The sequence below is a fragment of the Cydia fagiglandana genome, chromosome 10 (genome assembly GCF_963556715.1).
Source record: "Cydia fagiglandana chromosome 10, ilCydFagi1.1, whole genome shotgun sequence".
In the NCBI taxonomy this organism is placed as follows: Eukaryota; Metazoa; Arthropoda; class Insecta; order Lepidoptera; family Tortricidae; genus Cydia; species Cydia fagiglandana.
In genome coordinates, this window is record NC_085941.1 from 1,938,644 (window position 1) to 1,958,491 (window position 19,848).

The window sequence follows — 19,848 nt, forward strand, 5'->3', positions numbered from 1 at the left end:
TTGAGTGATCGAGGATCAAACGTCCAACACACAAATTTTCATATAAATGTAATATTTGTACCTAGGAATTACGTGAACTTATTATCCTTTATTATCCAATTATCCATATATTTATCCTAGGAATTTCGTTATTATTACGATTTAAATACAGTCGCGCTCTAGCTGCGAAAACTCAAAGTATAATTTATAATGAAGACTGACGAACAATACATAGGTATAACGGTTAACTCGTACATAAACTGCACTAAATTGTGCCACTATAAAATAAAAATAAAATAAAAATCATATATTTCGGACTACAAAAATCCATAACATGTTAGTAAACATGTACATGCAGAGCTTGTAATTTAGACTATGTTAGTACTTAATTTATTAGATACCTATCTACCTACTACATTTCATCATACTATAGATGTAGCTGGTCTTGATAGGGTCACGCACATCTTGCTAGAAAACTCTGACGAACTTGTCACCAACTTCAAGGCCCGAAGCACGTGGCCCGTGGGGGTTGGGGAGGGGGGATGTCTCACGCGGGGTTGCAACAAGTGGCGCCGCGCCGGCGGACTGTAAGGGTGGCTTACAGATTGGCTTGTTAAAAATTAGATTACGATGAGATTAGACAGTTTTATGCTGTTAATGATTGTGTTTTTTTATTAATTACACACATAACTAACTCAACGAAATGGACTATGATCTTCTTGTTATATATTTGTAGTAGAAATTTACGCTAATAGTTATTTTAGTTGGCGTAAAGAACTAATCTAACCTAACCGCCTAAAAAGCCTAGAAGGTAAGTCCGCCACACACAGTAACGCCATTCGAACTGTGACATTCTGACTCTGTATTCTGACTACATATACAACGCAAGAAATGAAGTAAAGGGGCCCACTGATTAACAGTCCGCCGGACGCTATCGGCCTATCAGTTGTTCGGAACTGTCAAAATTTTGTTCTAACTGACAGACCGATACCGTCCGGCGGACTGTTAATCAGTAGGACCCCTAAGTATAGGAAATGACCTAAAATGGTGCGGACGGCCTTACGGAGCTAAGCAACGTAGCGTTAGTCTCGCCTGCAACCATCAGCCACCCCATATTAATAGTTAATCTTAATACACTACAAATACTAATTATTTCGTACGTCAATAGATGAAAATAATACAGAAAGAATATACCTAGTTGGAACTCGCGAATACAATGTTATATCAAAATTAATTTTGACTTTATTGAATAAATTTTGTTCTGTTATTGTTCTCTTTTTGTAAACAGCGATTTGAGATATTTTATGATTTATAAATTTTGTTAAATATCTTCTAACCAAAACAAAGCTATTAGTTTTTCTGCTCTGTGGCAATATTTACGGTCTGGTGCGTAAACAAAGACGACCGGTCTGGCCTAGTGGGTAGTGACCCTGCCTGCGAAGCCGATGGTCCTGGGTTCGAATCCCAGTAAGGGCATTTATGTATTTAAGTATTTGTATATTATATATATCGTTGTCTGAGTACCCACAACACAAGCCTTCTTGAGCTTACTGTGGGACTTAGTCAATCTGTGTAAGAATGTCCTATAATATAAAAAAAAAAGAAGACGAATGTAGCTTTCAGTGAGATTAACAAGCTCGCTGGGATCTGTCACTGTCGTTGTCAACGGAACACAATTAAAATGTGTGTGTGCTTCTCTTTGTTGTCGCCAGAATAATTGGAAGTGTCCTTAGAGTGTGGCGATTTTGAAATGTTTACGTTATTGTTTGTATTAGAAGGAATCTTTAAAAGGAAAATGCCAAAATGTATGAAACAATCAATTTTCTTTTCGCGATTTAGGGTTGGCCCCATAGTAAAAGTTGCTCAGTATAATCCCAACACCTCCCTGGCAAGGGGAATGCACTTATTTTCTGGCCACCCTGTATATGTTTGGAACCACTGGACTAAGTAACAGCGATATCGAAATGCGCTCTTCAGAATTGGTTAAGTATTTCGATATAACAAAGGCCTGTTTGAATTATTTGACGTATAATTATATCACGGAAGCCGTGGCTCCGGGCGCCCTGCACTACACTCTTGGCGACGGTCCGTCGAGAGTAAGCTACAAACGATTGCACTGAAATGGAGTACATTGTTAGAGGCCTAGATTAAAGAATGAACACTTACATTTTCATCAAAAATTCATTGACGTTTTTTAAATACGCCTCCAGAACTCCGTCTTGACGGAGAAAAGACCTGATTTGGGCGCTATTGTAGTGAACTAATAGAAGGAAAGGCAGTGATTGTGATCCACTTACGGCACAATGGTCAATCTGCGGTTATTAGATTTGTCGCCGGCTATAAGGGGAGGCTCTTTAAGCGGCTTGACGGCGCCTATCGTCTCGTCAATGTACAATACTTGAAAAAAATATCTGAGCCTTCCAACTACCTTAAGATAGCTCAATTTGCTAAAAGGAAACATTTATTTGCCTAAGAAGAAGATCTGCATTCTGAGATTTTTTTAATAAATCATTTTTTTCCATACGGCCTCCTAGCCTAGTCGGTAGTGACCCTGCCTACAAAGCAGGAGGTCCCGGGTTGAATCCTGGTAAGGGCATTTATTTCTGTGTTCATCACAAATATTTGACCCTGAGTTAAGTTGAGTATATACATATATCGTCGTCTAGTACTCACAACACAAGCCTAGCTTATTGAGCTTACTGTGAGACTAGGTCGATCTGTGTAAAATTGTCCTAATATTTATTCGAACGATAATTTAATACCTGATTTGTGCCTTATGTTGTCAACTAATAGAAGGGAAGGCACTAGTGATTGTGACCCACTTGCGTCACAATCCGGACCCTCCAGTGGACAATCTGCGGTTATTAGATTTGTCGGCGGCTAAGGGGCTCTTTAAGTGGCGTCTTGACGGCGCCACTCGTCTTATCACGGTGCAACACTAAACAGTGAAAACTCAAATACTGTTCAAAGAAAAACTGACTGCATTGACCGATATAAACATCTCATACTGAGAGTTTTTTTTAGTTTTTCCCGTTAAGATACAAGAGAAGCTAAAATTTAGTTGATCTCGAATTGAACACTTTAATCGCTACATCTTATAAAACAAAGTCCCCGACCGCGTCTGTCTATATGTATGTATGTTCGCGATAATCTCAAAAAGTACTGAACGGATTTTCACCTATCAATAAAGTGATTCTTGAGGAAGATTTAAGAATAAGAATAAGAATAAGATTTATTTCAAATAACCTTGTCACCTTACCTTCCTATTTATGTGTATAATTTGTTAAGGTTTTGCGTAACCCGTGCGAAGCCGGGGCGAGTCGCTATAAGTTATACATTTTCTACGTTCTTTTAATTACGTGTACCTATGTCATCTTTTCCCTGAAGTCGAGCAGCCTGTAATAAAATTGCATCCTGTACTCATTAAGAACACCGAGCAGCTCACAAAATGCGTAAGATTATAAATTGTAACTTAATTAAATAATTGAAGAGCTCCTAAATTCAGAACAATTTACGTTACTCGTGGAGGCGTGTCTTTTCCATAATTAGGCCAGTTTTGACGAATCCACTTGCTTCTTGTTTTTTTAATTTCTCCTTATTTTGCTTCGACGTAATAGTAGTTACCAAAAAACAATTAACTACAATGCAGAGTTATTCAAATTTACGATTTCATGATTTAATTTTTATACTATGCTGAGAACTTTTCACTTCAAAGCGCGTTGCTCGCGATCGTTAGCAATGTTAAAATTTAGATGTTAGTTAAAATTTGGTGTGTTATTAAATACACTCCTACTTTACATTCATTTGACCTACTTAAGACCACCCCCTTCTTAATGAATTCTATCAAATACAATAACTCCTTATTGGTCAAATGAAACAATAAAAAAATCGGACAAACAATATACAAAAAATATAGGTAACCAACAAACCACTTAATAACTGGGAGTGCGAGAGAGTCGGCCGTTTTTGCCACTATCTATAATAACGATATTTTTTTAAAGATAAAAAAATCGGACAAATAATACCTATACAAAAATATAGGTAACCAACAAACCACTTAATAACTGGGAGTGCGAGAGAGTCGGCCGTTTTTGCCACTATCTATTATAAACACTATGTTATTGAAGTTCCCTACTTTAGACAGAGTAGTGATTAATTATATGTAATATTAATTTATTTGTTGCAGTACGAGAACGAATCACCCGGGTGCCGTGGTGGAGATTAGCGACAACCCTTTGGATGCCAATAAGGTAAATCAAAAAATTAACTTCCCTATCTATTGAAATATCTGTAGGTATTATAAAATCCATAAATTAACTCAATATTCCGTATCTGTAGGTATTATAAAACTGCTCCAAAGAAATACAAAAACAGGATAATTTTAATAGTAAATTGGCGAATCAAACGGTCATTTTAGTATCAAGAAAATAAAAACACAGCTCAAGTTAAATTTATTTACTGGCCATTATCTCATTCCAGCTGCTAGTAGCCTACGAAACTGGACTGGTTGTAGTCTGGGACCTCCGAGCCAAGGCGGCCGAATGGCGCGGCTCGCTCGGAACCCCGGGCGAAGGCATCCGCGCGGCCGCTTGGCAACACGATGGAAAATTCATGACGGCGCATGTGGATGGAGCGTTGGCGGTGTGGAACACTCGTCAACCTAGACCCACATCTCTATCCTATCCTCATGGTAAGCAAGTCTTTTTTCACACTAACTAGTAACCTTCGAAAGTCGTCTGGGCCGAACGGCGAGACTCGCTCGGAACCCCGGGCGAAGGAATCCGCGCGGCCCCTTGGCAACAGGATGGGAAATTCATGACGGCGCATGTGGATGGAGCGTTGGCGGTGTGGAACACACGTCAACCTAGACCCACATCTCTATCCTATCCTCATGGTAAGCTAAAATACTAACTAGTAGGCTTGGAAACTAGACTTGTAATCTAGGAATAAATGTAGAGTGCGCTCTATACATACATACATACATCACTGGCTCAGTGACCCAAAGAGGATCTTGGCCTCTGACACAAGAGAGCGCCATTCTGCCCTATTTTGCGCCACTTCACGCCAGTTGGGTATTCCGAGGGCAGACAGGTCTTTTTGGGCTTCGTCACTCCAGCGGTATCTGGGACGCCCAGACGGACGTTTTCCGCCCGGGCGCCCCACATACGCTCTTCTCACAGCACGATCCTCCCCCATTCTCTCCAGGTGACCAAGCCAGCGGAGTCGTGTTGCTTTGATCTCGCCAATTATATTAGGCATCGCAACCAGCTCCTCTAGCTCCCTATTTTTTCTTCGCCTCCAAGTTCCATCCTCCTCTCTGATAGGTCCCAGAATCTTCCGCCAGATTTTCCTCTCCGCCACTAAGAGCTTGCTCTCTTCTTTCTGAGTCAGCGTCCAAGCTTCACACCCATACATCAAAATTGGTCTAATCACGGTCTTGTAGACTCGAATCTTGGTTGGTCTACTGATCAGCTTGGACACTAAGACTCGATGGAGCGCTGCCGAGCATCTTAGGGCGTTTTGGACTCGAATATCTATCTCTTCCTCCCTTCGGTTGGTATCAGTTACTGTGCAACCAAGATACCTAAAATGATCTACACCTTTGTAGGTGGTTGCTCCGACTACTAGGTCTTCTCTTTTCACTCTGGTGTTCTTGTACCTTTTCATTTGGAGATATTCGGTTTTCTGGTGGTTGATTCTGAGACCTATCTTCTCCCCTTCCTGCTCCACAATTCTAGCCATGGCCTCCAGGTCCCTTTTGTTTTGAGCCAATAGCCCCAGGTCATCAGCATAGCCAATGATCTTATGTCTGCCGTTCAACTCTACACCCCCATCATACATAAGCAATTTTCGGACGACGTATTCGAGTGCCAAGTTGAACAGCATTGGCGAAAGGGCGTCTCCCTGCTTCAGGCCAGTGACAACTGCAAATTCGGCCGTCAGTTCTCCGCAAGCTCTTACCCTCATCTTGCTCACTTTGGTAGCTACACTATCATTTTTACCAATTTTTCTGGCACTTTGAAGTACCGCAAAATCTTGTACAGTGTATCTCTGTCGACACTGTCGTATGCTTTGGCAAAATCAACAAAAAGCATATGGATATTTTGTGCGTACTCCCATTTCTTCTCCATCAGCTGTTTCAACAGGAATATCTGATCCACAGTACTGCGGTTCTGGCGGAAGCCACACTGGTAGTCACCGAGTATGTTTTCGGCATAAGGCTGAAGTTGACCCAATAGGACATATGAGAGGACTTTATATGCCGTTGGCAGCAGTGCGATACCCCTGTAGTTGTTACACTTTTTCCTGGAACCTTTTTTGTGGATGGGGCATATCACTCCAGTGTTCCACTCTTCGGGTTGTTGTTCTTCTTTCCAGATCTTCATGATTATCTCATATAATTTAGATTGCACTGCTCCCCCACCATACTTCCATACCTCTGCATATATTCCGTCCATCCCTGGGGATTTATTGTTTTTCAGCCTCATGATAGCCTTCCTCACTTCATCGAATGTTGGTTCTTCTACAGTATCCACACACTCCTCCGTTGCCTGCACCTCAATACGACTGTTCACCGGTTGACAGTTGAGCAAGTTCATAAAATATTGACGCCATTCACACTTTATTGCTTCCGTCTCTACCACAAGGTCTCGATTATCGTCTTCCAGAAACTGCGCGCCAGGTTGGTATCCTTTCTTAATCATGCCCAGCTCTTGATAGAACTTTCTGCTCTTATTAGCTCTTATCAAAGTTTCGATATCACTTAGGTGATTTTCCAGATGTCGCCTCTTCAGATTTCTAATCAAGTTCCTAAACCTACAGCGTGCTTCCCGATAATTGTCGTTCCATTTGTTGTCCTGTTCCGCGAGAGCCTTAAATTTCCGTCTTTCCGCCATAGCTAGATCACACTCCTCATTCCACCACTTCCTCCTTTTCTTTCGCTTCTTTTTGCCTAATATTTCTAACCCTGCTTTTGTTACTATTTCTCTTGTCTCTTCCCACATTGTATTAACATCCTCTTGTGATTCCAGATTTCTAAATCTATTACTTATTTCGAGTTGAAACTGTCGAACCATGTCCTTATCCTTAAGACTCTCCAAATTGATGCCCTGACTTTCCATTTGACGTTCTCTGCGTATTATTTCTAGAGTGCGCTCTATAGAGATATATATCTATTTGGAAAAGTATTCCAAGATGAAAGTTACTTTTAGCGCGTTGTTTCATCCGCTACTATTGATGTTGACTGTACGTACAGTCGACGTCAAAGATATGCTTACACTTTTGCACCTTACTCCTTTGTAATAAGGCAAAAAGTGAAAGCATATCTTTCACGTCGACTGTACACGCAATTATAAATATAATAAATGTTTCGTGCATATTGTAACTAACCTAACCTAACAAATTATATTTTTATGTTTTCAGCAAAAGCGAACAAAGATGGAAAGCTAGAACCTTGCAAACCTATACACAGACTCGAATGGAAAACGGCAAAAACGGGGTGAGATTCTAAAAGTCTTTTACTTTTTTAACTCAAAATAATTTGGCGCCAGTTATGGTTTGCAGTAGTTTTTGCAACTCTTCATGCCTAGTCAATAGAACCGTCTTTGATTTTCGTCATATTTTTTTTATTTATTTCAGCATATATAATAAGCATTACAGTGTCATACCAAAGCGCTTACACATAGGTAGTCACATCAATTAACATAAAAAATAAAAACATTTAACGCACATCATAAATTATAATATCTGCATGTACAGTCAGCAGCAGAAGTTGCTAATCGGCCGAGCTGTTCATAATTACCTTGACACGCTCTTATTCTCTTAACAATAAAGTCGCGTCAAGATCATTTTGAACACCTGGCCCGCTTAGCCCCTTCTGCTGCTGACTGTATGTGTCAAACAATAATAAATTTAGAGATGCAATCACCCAAAATGTTTCCCCAAACCTTTAAAGGCCTCCATATTTTGAAAGTTTATAAAATATTTTCTTCTCTGTATTCCAGGGAAAGCCTAGTAATATTCTCGGGTGGGCTGCCGACAGACAAGGCGGGCCGCACGCACAGCATCACGGTCCTCAACGGCAAGAGCACCACAGTATTAGAGATGGAACACAGTGTCGTTGACTTTGTCACGCTTTGTGAGAGTCCACACACGGCCGGTAAGTGTCCACTTTATATTAGGTCTCAGTAGACTTAAAGATTCGAGGAAAAACTTGGATTTAAAGCCATCATCATCTCATCGTCAATGACCTCATGCTGAACATAGGCCTCCCCCTTGGACCTCCATTCGTACCGGTTGGAAGCGACCCGCATCCAGCGTCTTCCGGCGGCCTTAACAAGGTCGTCCGTCCATCTTGTGGGTGGACGTCCTACGCTGCGCTTGCTAGTCCGTGGTCTCCACTCGAGCACTTTTCGACCCCATCGGCCATCTTCTCTGCGCGCAATGTGGCCTGCCCATTGCCACTTCAGCTTGCTAATCCGGTGGGCTATGTCGGTGACTTTAGTTCGTTTACGGATCTCCTCATTTCTGATTCGATCACGCAGAGAAACTCCGAGCATAGCCCTCTCCATAGCTCGTTGAGCGACTTTGAATTTTGAGATGAGGCCAATAGTGAAAGACCACGTTTCGGAGCCGTAAGTTTTAAAGCCTAAAGTCTTCAAAATGCCGCCGAGTCAACCTCAACACTAATAGTGGCTGATGTGAGAATTGTAACTGAACTGTAGTATAGTCGATTTTATCACGATCTGTGAGAGTCCAACCACAGCCGATAACTGTTCACTTTATTGTTAATAATGATTTGAGTAAGAGAAGGTCTTAGTAGTCTTAAAGATTTGAGATTAGCTTTCATACACTGCAGAAAACTACAAAAAAACCAACAGTGGTGGCTGATAAACGAGGATTGTAACTGCGCATCTTTAGCGCTTATCTTTATCTCCTTGGGCCCTGTGAATCCCTTTGTCATCGCTTGGACCCATTATTCAAAAGTTAAGGGCCCCAAAAAGTTCAGCATAGTGCGATATAAAATATAGTTAGACCGTAAAAAGTCTGCAGTGATTTTGGTAGCCCAAGCAGTGCAAGTGTCATTTTAAACGTCAAATTTCTATGAAATTATGACGTATACATAACACTTACGCTACGTCTTACGTAGGCGAACAACGCGCGAACGCGGCGCGGCGCGGCGCGGCGAAAGCGGCCGCCGCCGCGCCGCGCCGCGCCGCGCCGCCTGACATTCGCGTGCAAATCGCGCCGCACCGCGTTCGCAACGAGATCGCTTACGTAGGACACTTCTATGGGCATCAAAGGATTGATTTCGCCGCGCCGCGCCGCGCCGCGTTCGCGCGTTGTTCGCCTACGTAAGACGTAGCGTTACACTGCGTGGGCTATCAAATCCGCTGCAGACTTTTATTGGTGCGACTATAGTAGAAATTAAATAAAGTGGAACTAAAAGTTCCATATTAAATTTTACGTCAAGAATGTGACAGTTTCGTAGGAAGTGTTCGTGATTTTCTACAATTTCTTGTCGGACTATAAATTGGTAGTATTATAAAGTGCAATCTAAAAGACAAACTTTTTCTCGTGTCTTCCAGATTACCAAGAGCCGTACGCGATCGTGGTGCTACTCCAGAACGACCTGGTGGTGATAGACCTGCAGACGCCCGGCTACCCCTGCTTCGAGAACCCTTACCCCATGGACATACATGAATCGCCCGTCACGTGCTGTTCATACTTCGCTGATTGCCCTTCAGACTTGGTAATCATCTGATAATTTTACAAGATTTTATTTAGTTTCACCTGACCGTTGTATGTGTGTAATAAAATCTTGCAAGTTAAATTTGATCCACTTCCCGGTTTCCGATTGAGCTGAAATTTTGCATACATACGTACTCGTTAGTCGGGTGACAATGCAATATTATGGTGTCATCGAGCTGATCTGATAATGGAGGCCGGAGGTGGCCATAGGAACTCTGTGATAAAACAACGAAACCTAATTGTGTTTGGGGTTTTTAGAATTGTCTCGATGAGCATTAGTTGCCTGTGGAAAGAAAAGTACAGTCAGCGATAAAAGCTTGTACCAAAAATGAAATTTTTGCCAAAAACTTATTTCTGAAATATTTAATATTTACCCCCTTATTCATGCCGATAATAATCGTTTGTCTCTTTCCGACTTATTGGTATTATGGAAAGGGACAAACGATTATTATCGGCTTGTCAACTTTAGTAAACGTTTATGAATAAGGGGGTTAGCCTTTAGGACCATCACACGGATCACATGGTCCACTGATTTCCAGAGACCGTAGAATTATGATTTTTACTTAAAATCCGTATGTGCCCCTGATTTAGTACTTGTACGACTGATATGACAGAGCTCGGCGGGGGTGAGCTGTTTTCAGAGTTTGCACAACATGGACATGCCTTGTCATTCGATGGTATATGTGGTGTAATTTAATAACTAAAGAAATTATTTTATTTAGGCTGCCTTTCCGCTACGATCTTTACGTCGCCATTAAAACAAATGAATTTTATAGCAAGCTTTTTTAGTAAACCTCTTCAAATAATATGTATATCCATCTATATGCTACTATTAAAGTTTATTTGTACATAAGGTATTGTCATTTTAGTTTAATTATAATTAATAAAGTTTTATTTTAATATTTCTTTCTAAAGTGTATCTATGTCGCAGTAAGATAGATATAGCCGTTATATAGTTATAACCCTAGGGATATAATTATATGACGTAACATAGTTATACGAAAGCGATTCATTACTATCTTACTAGGTATATAACTATAATACGGCTTTAGTTTAGTGATATAGTTATATTACTGGATTAAGTTTAATTAAATAATTGTAAGTAGGAGTGCAGCGGTGCGGCGGAGGTATAGTTATATCCCTAGGGATATAGTTATATGCCGTATAATACGTAACTACGTATTTAATTTCTTCTATTCCTAGTAAGATAGTAATTGTAGGTATTAGGAGTGCGGCAGTGCTGCGGAGGTTTAGTTATATCCCTAGGGATATAGTTATCCCGCTGCACTCCTACCTATAATTATTTCACTAAACTTAATCCAGTAATATAACTATATCACTAAACTTAATCCAGTAATATAACTATATCACTAAACTTAAGCCAGTAATATAACTATATCACTAAACTAAAGCCGTATTATAGTTATATACCTAGTAAGATAGTAATGAATCGCTTTCATATAACTATGTTACGTCATATAATTATATGCCTAGGGTTATAACTATATAACGGCTTTATCTATCTTACTGCGACATCTATACTAATATCTACACTTGACTTATGTGACGTCATAATGGCTCACCCCTGCCGAGCACTAGATATGACATTTATGTCGTCTTTCATATACCTAATTTTATCACCAAGTTGCGTGATTTATCATAAGAAAATCCCACTCTGCAAAAATTGTATGTTATTGGTGTAGTCAAGTAAATTAAGTAAAATTAATGAAATCTATTCTAATATAGGAAGGGACTGGACATAGTTATGATCGTGGTTATATGTTAGTTATGATGTCTGTGAGGGACTGCATTCCCCCATCAGTGGTGTTTTGTTTAATTTTTTTTCTGTAAGTACCTACTAACCCCTTAGTTTGTGAGCTCTACTAATAAAAAAATGTGTCCATATGTTACACGTAATAAAAATATTCATTCATTCGTTCATTATTTAATGTATGTGCATTCTAGATTCCTGCTTTCTACTCGGTGGGTCGGCAAGGCAACAAGAAGGCGACGGGGTTCAGCGAGAAAGAGTGGCCGATTAACGGCGGAGAGTGGGCGCCTGCGTCCTGCTCTTACAGCGAAATTATACTTACAGGGTGAGTGGGATGGATATACATATACAGTCAGCAGTAAGTAGATAGTGACGACCAAAGTTACCAAATTCACTTCTGTTACCATGGAAATAAGGATGCAGTCCGATATATTGTGACTATTTTGGCGGTTACTAGGTATCTATTTGATACGGACTATACAAGGTGATTTTTATTTTAATCTCTTGGGTGGTGCGTCGACTTTGGACGTTCTTCTGCTTATTTTTTTTTTTGGGGAAATACCTACATCTCCAATACGTATGAAAATTATGAATTTCAGAAGAACTATACTGATGTCGATATGATATAGGTAATCGTAAATAAAAAAATAATGCGCTAAATTTTGGTTTTTTACAATCCTTGGGAGACATATCTAATTTTATTGGTACTTAAACTAAAACAAGCATTCTTTTTTCAGGCATCAAGACGGTAGCATAAAATTTTGGGATGCGAGCGCAGGGACCTTACAAATTTTGTACAAATTAAAGTGTTCTAAAGGTAAGTCACGTCTAATATTTTAATATCTTTTTACTGGATACATTTGTTTTATCATCTAAAATAATTCGTTATTAACTAAGGTACATTAAATGCCATTTAAATTAAAGTTTGTAAAGAATTTTGCATTAAAATTATTGTGGCATATTCTCTCTAGTCTAGTTGGCATAACTTTAAGCCAATACATACATAGGTACTTGTACTAAGCTGACATAGAGTCCATTGATTGCAGTTTCAAGGGACCATTTATGTCCTTTTAAAAGGCCCTATCTATTATTATAAATAACAACGCAGTGGCCTATTAATAGACATAACGTTTGATTTGTTTGAACAACCTGAGCTAGGAGGTGGTTATGACTACGTTTTGTCATCCTAAAACAGGATATTGGGCTTTACAAGGCTAAAGAATCAATGACTCGGAGATAGACAATCCGCAATATATAAATTTAAAAAAAAATTAGAAAAAAAATACCTTCTCGGGCGAATACATGTGGTACCTTTTTCATTAAATACCATAACAATTTGGTTGTTCCCAGTATTTGAGCGACGCGGTTCAGTATCCGGCGGCTACGGCGGCGGCGGCAGCGAAGATTCTCCCTTAGCCATTCAGCAGGCGGCGCTGTGTGCGGAGTCGAGGCGACTCTGCGCGGCGCTACCGCACGGACACGTAGTGCTATTTAAATTCAGGAAACAGGACACACATGCTGAGACACATGTAAGTTTCTGTCAAGGAATTATTAGAATCGCGGTTGATGAAACATTTTCGCAGTAGATGAAGTCAAAGCAGTCGTTTGAATTTATAAGTTTAAATATTTTTGTGTCGCAACTGTCACACGTATAAACAAGGCGTCTCTTAGGGTCGGTTGCCTCAAACTGTTCGTATCGTTAAACAGTTCGCAAAATATTTATATATGTAAAGTTTCATAGCAAAGCGCCGGGGCGTGCCGGCTGACGTTCATCAGTCTGTCGAATGTGGTTGGTGCAACTGGCCCTTAATCGAGCTAATCACGAACCCATGCCACATATAAGATAAATAATAGCGGTCCTATATGAGAGCCTTGTGGCACTCCCGAATCAACGCACAAGTACCTACTTAGAAGTACATATAGCTTTTCAGAATGAATATATAAAGTCAAAACTGGCTTCAGTTTAGAATATAGGATTCAAACCACCTCTAGAGGTCTCTGTGTACAGAGTTCATATTATTTAACTAGCAACCGAGATGATCAACTTAGTCGAAAGTTTTAGTGAAATCGGTATACTTATTCTACGTGGTGTCAACTACAGCAAAAATAATTATTTGGATATAGATGTTCTTAAACTTATCAAAGGTATTAATTACTTAAACGTATTATTTTATTTTAAAAGAGAATTATTAAGCGTCAAATTAAACATCGGTTAAACCTACTTGCACTAAATTTATGGGTGTCGCTTAATTGTGTTACTTAATATTTGTTTCTGAATCATGTGTCTGGAATTCGTGTGTTTTTAGTATGTGTAAAAACAATTTTTAGATAGGATGTCAATACTGAATAGTTTAGAATTTGTTTTCCTTTTGTTTTAGGTATTAGAAATCCCAATGATAACGGATTCACTAGAAGAGGAGGCGTCACCAGAGCCTGATGGCAGTCGCTCGGCGTCTTTCAGTCGTGGTGGGGACAGTATAGAGGGAGAGAGTAGGAGAGTAAGTATTTTATGATCTTCTGTTGTTGCAAAAATATCGTATAATACGAAGAAGACAATTGTTTTATTATATATATATTGCACGCAAAAGCTAATTTAGTAATTATGTCGAGTCGTATCAGTTAATTAATCTTTATCGATCGGTAACTATCCTACCAGACTGCGCCAAATAGTTGTTGATAATTTGTTGATTTTCGTTTGTTAATATAATCGTGCAATATGAGCGGTATAACTGAAGGGTAGGGAATTTTCGTAACAATACGTAATGATTTTATCAATAGGGAATATTAGACAAAGCTCTGCGTAGGTGGCACCTTTGTGGCACATACAATAAACAAACCACAGCACACGTCACGTCAATCACATAGCCTACCGCGAAACAAGAAAATCGAAATTTCGTTATCTAATCTCTCTATCACTCATGCATATTCGAGCGAAAAAGAGGCAGATAACTAAATTTCGATTTTCGCGTTTACCGATAGGCCCTTGTTAACAAATCGCCTTGATGCATCATATTTTATTGTCTGTGAAAACTTGTCAAAAAACAGTTTAAGGCACAGTATGTATAAGTTAGTCTTTGAATTTACTGAGTCGGTAGTGCTGCACTTTGGCGGCAGAACATTGTAGTATTATCCCCTATTACGAAGGATAAATAGTAAAATAAGTTTAATACGATAAAACTTTAGATATCGTACGCCCGCTCCGCATCTTTCAGTCGTGGCGGAGATAGTATAGAGGGAGAGAATCGGAGAGTAAATTGTTTTTCCTCTGTTATTACTAAATATCTCGGGCAATTGTATCTGTAGCACAGTATGTACAGATCACTATTTTAGTTATTTCAGTCACGGTTAAGCTATTCTCAAGAGTAATGTTATAGTATTTTTTCTACTCCCGCACTTTTATTTGTCATTTAAAGGGTCGTGCACACACCTTTAAAGCCCTATCTTACCTATAGTTGTCAAGACAAGTCTTAAGTTTAGTCTATTCCCCAAAAAAGAATTCGTGCATACACGCAGTATCTTTTTGGCACTTTTACGATACTTCGTGTAATAACCACTTAAAAAATATTGAATGAAACACAGTGTTGCCAACCTTATTTTAAATGTCATCTCTGACAAATAAGTGAACCATAGACATGTTTTTTTTTAATTTCATTCATTCTTTTCCCGCCCGTACCCTCCTTTATTGCTACTTCTTGAATTAAAAAGATTTGTTAAATATTCAATTTTATTTCAAAGTAAGTGCTTGGTCGTAGAAAAAGTATTGTATGCAACGTTGTTTAACTGAGTCAAAAAATACTCGTGGCGTCTTTATTAACAATTTTCGGCTTCGCCTCAAATTGTTACTCACGCCACTCGCCTTTTTTGATCTCTCTTAAACAACGGTTGCATAAAATACTATTATGTCAGAGATGACATTTAAAACAAGGTTGACAACACTGAATTTCATTCAATATTTATTAAGTGGTCATTACACGAAGTATCGTAAAATCTCCAAAAAGATACTGCGTGTATGCGCAAATTCTTTTTTTGGGGAATAGACTAAAGACTTGTCTTGACAACTATAAGGTAGGGTTTTAAAGGTGTGTTGTGTGCACGACCCTTTAAATGACAAATAAAAGTACGGGAGTAGAAAAAATAATTTAACGTTTATTTCATATCAGTTATCAGTAATATCCTACCTGACTGTGCCACTTAATTGCTTAAAGTTTGTTCATCTATTGCTAAAATATTTTTGAAGTGAATACTTCTCTAGCGGCGCTGTGCACTTTTTGTGATGGGGAAAAAATGTTAAACTCACGACAGGTCACGTGACCGTAAGATTCGTAAGACGTAAGACGGACACGTGACCTGATCAAAAGACTGTTACAATGTCATCGAGTTTTCACTTCTGCCGGCACTCCCGGAGTGCAACCCGTTGTTTTTTTTTATAACAGAGTGGTGTGTGGGCGGGAGGAGGAGGCGGCATGGGCGGGCTGCGCGTGCGCGGCGCGGCCGGCACGGGCGGCGCGCGGCGCGCGGCCGGCTTCCAGGCCGCGCTCGTCGCGCTGCAGCAGGGCGCGCCCAGCCCCATCACCGCACTCACCATCAACTCCTCGTACGGCCTGTGAGTACACTACACTCGTCTGCAATAATATCCTTCTAAGGCTCAAGGTCCTACCTACCTACTATATTCTATTGGAACAGAGTCGCATTTCTTTTGTTTCGTTCTATGTTCAAACAAAACCAAAATCCATTATATTCCCTGCACTAAAGGCCTGCCTGCCTCAAATTTCAGTGGCAAATTCTGGATTTTTCTGGCTTTTAGGCTTTATGTAATATATCCTCTATATTAATAACGAAGGCTACAAAAAATGTGATACGCTCTTATAGCGCTATTAAGAAGACCGGGATAGGGAGTGTCCATGAACTGTAGGGGGCGGCACAGGAGGCCACGTTTTTACTGTTGCGAAGTACAATGGTAAGTATATATTTTTGATTGAAGTATATGGCAGACCCTCCAACGTGCAAGGGAGCGTGCGTTGCGTCTTAGAGGCATTAAGCGTTGAAAGTTTGCAAATCAGGTTACGATCTAGGCTGACTACGAAGTCACGGGAGTAGGCATGTAAAAAGACAATATAATAGGTATAATACACGGTGGTGCTTTTGACCAGCATAATCTACACTACTATAAATAAAAAGCTGAGTAAAGGGCAGCAGCTGAGCCAAAAACAAACGAAATTTCTGTCGTGACAGGCCATATGGGTTGCTGGCCGTCCACAAATATGCGTTCAATGTAGAGTGTTAAGATTTGTGCATCGTCCCCAGGATGGCGTGGGGCGGCGAGCGCGGCGTGGTGGTGGTGGACGTGTCGCGGCGCGCCGTGGTGGCGGCGCTGGCCGCGCACGCGCTGTACGGCCCGCTCGACCCCTGGGGCCGCCACGCCCCGCCCGCCGAGCGCGCCCGAGAGCCCAGCCTCGACCAGGTCAGCCTCTCCCCCGGCCGCTACCGGTTTTGTTTCATTTGCGATTTCTGTTCAGTTGTGCGCTCCGTGCCGCGGCCGTCGGCCTCCCCGGCCCCCGGCCCCGACATACCTAGCCGTAGTACCCCGGCTTGTTCTAGTAGCGACATATGGCATGGCATCGTTAGTTTCCTCTAGTAGACCCGACCGAGCGAATCTAGATTTAAGGTTCGTAGGTTCACGTCGGCAGGAGTATCCTCCGACATGTCATATCGCACAGAACATCCCCGGTCGGTTTCGGCGCGCCATACCTCACTTTTCCCCTCCGTTCCCCTCAAGCTCGAGGACGGCTCGGCGCGCTCCCCTCCCGCCGCGGCGACCGCCCCGGCCGCGCCCAGCCCGGCGGAGCCCGACGACGACGAGCGTCCCAAGCTGGACGCCCGGAGGAAATCGACGCCCTGGAAGACCTTCAACCTGAAGCGCCAGCTCTCGAAAGTCGACCTCAAACTGAAGGCCGCGTTCGCGGTGCCCTCCGAACCGAACTTGGAAGAGAAGACGGAGGAGCCCGCTAGCACGTCGCAGTTTTACGACGCGCCGGTAGAGAAAGCGGAGATCGCGATAGAATCGTTGGAAGAGTCGCCCGAGAGTGAATCGCCGCGCGAGGATGAGGAGGGAAGCGCGGCGGCGTCGCCGGCGCGCGGGGACATGTTCGAGCGCATGCATAAAGAGCTGCAAGAGCAGGCCCAGAGCCAGCCCGTGCCGACGCAGCAGGGCGACGTGTACGACCGCATGCACAGGGAGCTGCAGGAGCGCTGGCAGGAGCGCGACGAGGCGACGCGGCCCGACTCGCTGGCGCTGGAGGAGGCGCCGGTGCGGCCGCCGCGGGCCCGCGAGCGCGAGCAGCGGCTGCTGTCCGTGCCCAACATCAAGTACGGCAAGAAGGCGGAGGTGAGGGACCTGCGGCGGCCCGGCGCGGCCCAGGGCGCGCCGCCGGCCTCGGGCATCGGCAACCTGATGCGGCGCTTCAGTAAGTACCAGCTCATCGCGTCCTCCATCTCACCCATCGCGCCGGGCGTAGCACGTGGCGTCCCGCTCTCGTTACGTAGCGTAGTTCTCGATTCGGATTGGATTGGAATGGTAATGGTTTGGCGTTTTTATTCATGGTTCACTAACGATAGCCCCTTTTCTCATTTTTAATACGGTAGAACGTTTTGGCTCGTTTGGTGAAGTAGTTAGATTTTTTAATATTAAAACGATGTATTAAAGCGGATGTAAAGAGTACTTCTGAATAACTAATGATGGATAACTAATATTGACGAGTGCAGTTTTTATTAAGATTTTTATCATATGCTTTATGCTTTTTGTGATATTTGGCTTTTTATTTATTTTTTACTATTGTATCATATGAAATGTATAGTATACGATGCGTGTGCAGAAGATTACGCCGCGGTCTCGACCTCGGACTGATGAGTTTGTTTTTTCCCCAAGGACAAGGAGTCGTCAGACGAGGACTCTAACTGCCTTAAATATCTATTCGCGGACTTCCTCGGTAACTGCTCATAATTCTGTAACTGCATCGAAAGTTCAGTAGGTGATCTCTGTGTTGTCGAATGTCTGGTTGAGACGTAGCGCTAAGGCCGGTAGAGGCTAGAGCACTCGACGCTTGTAGCACGCAGTAGCCGGCTCTGATGATCCTAATGTCCCCAGGGGAGTATCTAGCGCGGCTGTGCCCGCGACGCGAGGGTCGGGAGGACGTTGGAGCGCCAGGTACGGACACTACTAACGGGGCACTACTAACTCAGCACAGAGATCACTAACGTAGGGCAGTGGTGCTGGTGGTGGAGGTGTTGGTGTTGTGGTTGTAGATAAACGGCGGGGCGGCGCCGGGCGGCGGCGGGGGTGGCGGCGGAGGGGGCGGGGCGGGGCGGGCGGTGCGGCGGTCGCGCTCGCAAGGTACCCGCAAACTGCACAAGTGCCTGTCCACCGCCTCCGACGTGTACGCCGCGCCCCAGCAGCATTCTCTTCTCACGACGCGACAGTATTGCAGTTTTGGTAGTACAGTCACCTTATTGTCACTCAGCCTCGTCTTTCCATTCTGAAACAGTCGCAATTTCTTTTCTTGGTTTTACGTTTCTTTTCGTTTCCCTTTTCTTCGGTTGAATCTGGCTCTAAATTCTTTATCGGTCGTCTAGTCTTCTTTACGACCATCGAATTGGAATACTAAATTCACTCTTCACCCTATGAAAAACGTAACTAATCTGAATGCTTTAAAGTTCTCAGCATATTCGACAAGTTAAAGTAAGCGCACCGCACCCGGGTTTGCTTCACCCGGTGGTCTAGAATTTTACACGTGAATATTTAAAAACTGGGAGTACTTCGGTGCGACCGAGTTTTTGCAACTGATCCAAGTAAGATCTAGAAAGTATTGTTATTTTCATTTAATCCTTTCTTTTTGTTGTTTCTTCTACATTCACTCAACTACTTCTTTCCATTACTGATAATAACATATTAGTTGTGGCTATGAATTTGAAGAGTATGTAATCAAACTTGAACTCTACTGAGACCATGACGCGCTTGATTAGATTCTACAAGTTCATAGCGACAATTCTTAAATTTTGGTCAATGACTTCCAAAATAAAACGATTCCTAAATCAATCATGATATACCTTGAATTGGCAATAAGTATATACTAAATTTACTCATTAACTCATTTAGAATTGGTCGATAAAAATTGTATTATTATCATTTGTTCAGCCCCATTTTGTTTTGCCGACGAGCATGGGTTCAGTTAGAATTTTTTGTATATTTATTTTTGACAAATTTCCAATTTCAGATCGGACTCATTTAATAGGTAATCATTGGAATATACCACGCCTCTGTCGGTTATGATTTACTTTCTAGCTGTTCTCCC

The 19,848-nt window shown here is 41.9% G+C and overlaps 1 protein-coding gene across 6 annotated transcripts in view; it reads left to right on the forward strand.

The window, feature by feature from the left end:
* The window catches only part of LOC134668063 (syntaxin-binding protein 5), a 407,283-nt gene that overhangs the window by 373,352 nt on the left and 14,083 nt on the right, over positions 1–19,848 (forward strand). For 5 of the 6 annotated variants that reach the window (XM_063525517.1, XM_063525518.1, XM_063525522.1 and 2 more), the window contains 12 exons: positions 4,166–4,229; positions 4,459–4,669; positions 7,402–7,477; positions 7,983–8,137; positions 9,567–9,730; positions 11,695–11,825; positions 12,238–12,317; positions 12,851–13,029; positions 13,879–13,998; positions 15,934–16,103; positions 16,805–16,961; positions 17,277–17,964. In XM_063525517.1, the coding sequence (XP_063381587.1) occupies positions 4,166–4,229; positions 4,459–4,669; positions 7,402–7,477; positions 7,983–8,137; positions 9,567–9,730; positions 11,695–11,825; positions 12,238–12,317; positions 12,851–13,029; positions 13,879–13,998; positions 15,934–16,103; positions 16,805–16,961; positions 17,277–17,964 (2,195 nt within the window). Of the gene's footprint in view, positions 1–4,165; positions 4,230–4,458; positions 4,670–4,718; positions 4,874–7,401; positions 7,478–7,982; positions 8,138–9,566; positions 9,731–11,694; positions 11,826–12,237; positions 12,318–12,850; positions 13,030–13,878; positions 13,999–15,933; positions 16,104–16,804; positions 16,962–17,276; positions 17,965–19,848 lie in introns of those variants that run through there. The other variant, XM_063525519.1, reaches the window with a different exon arrangement.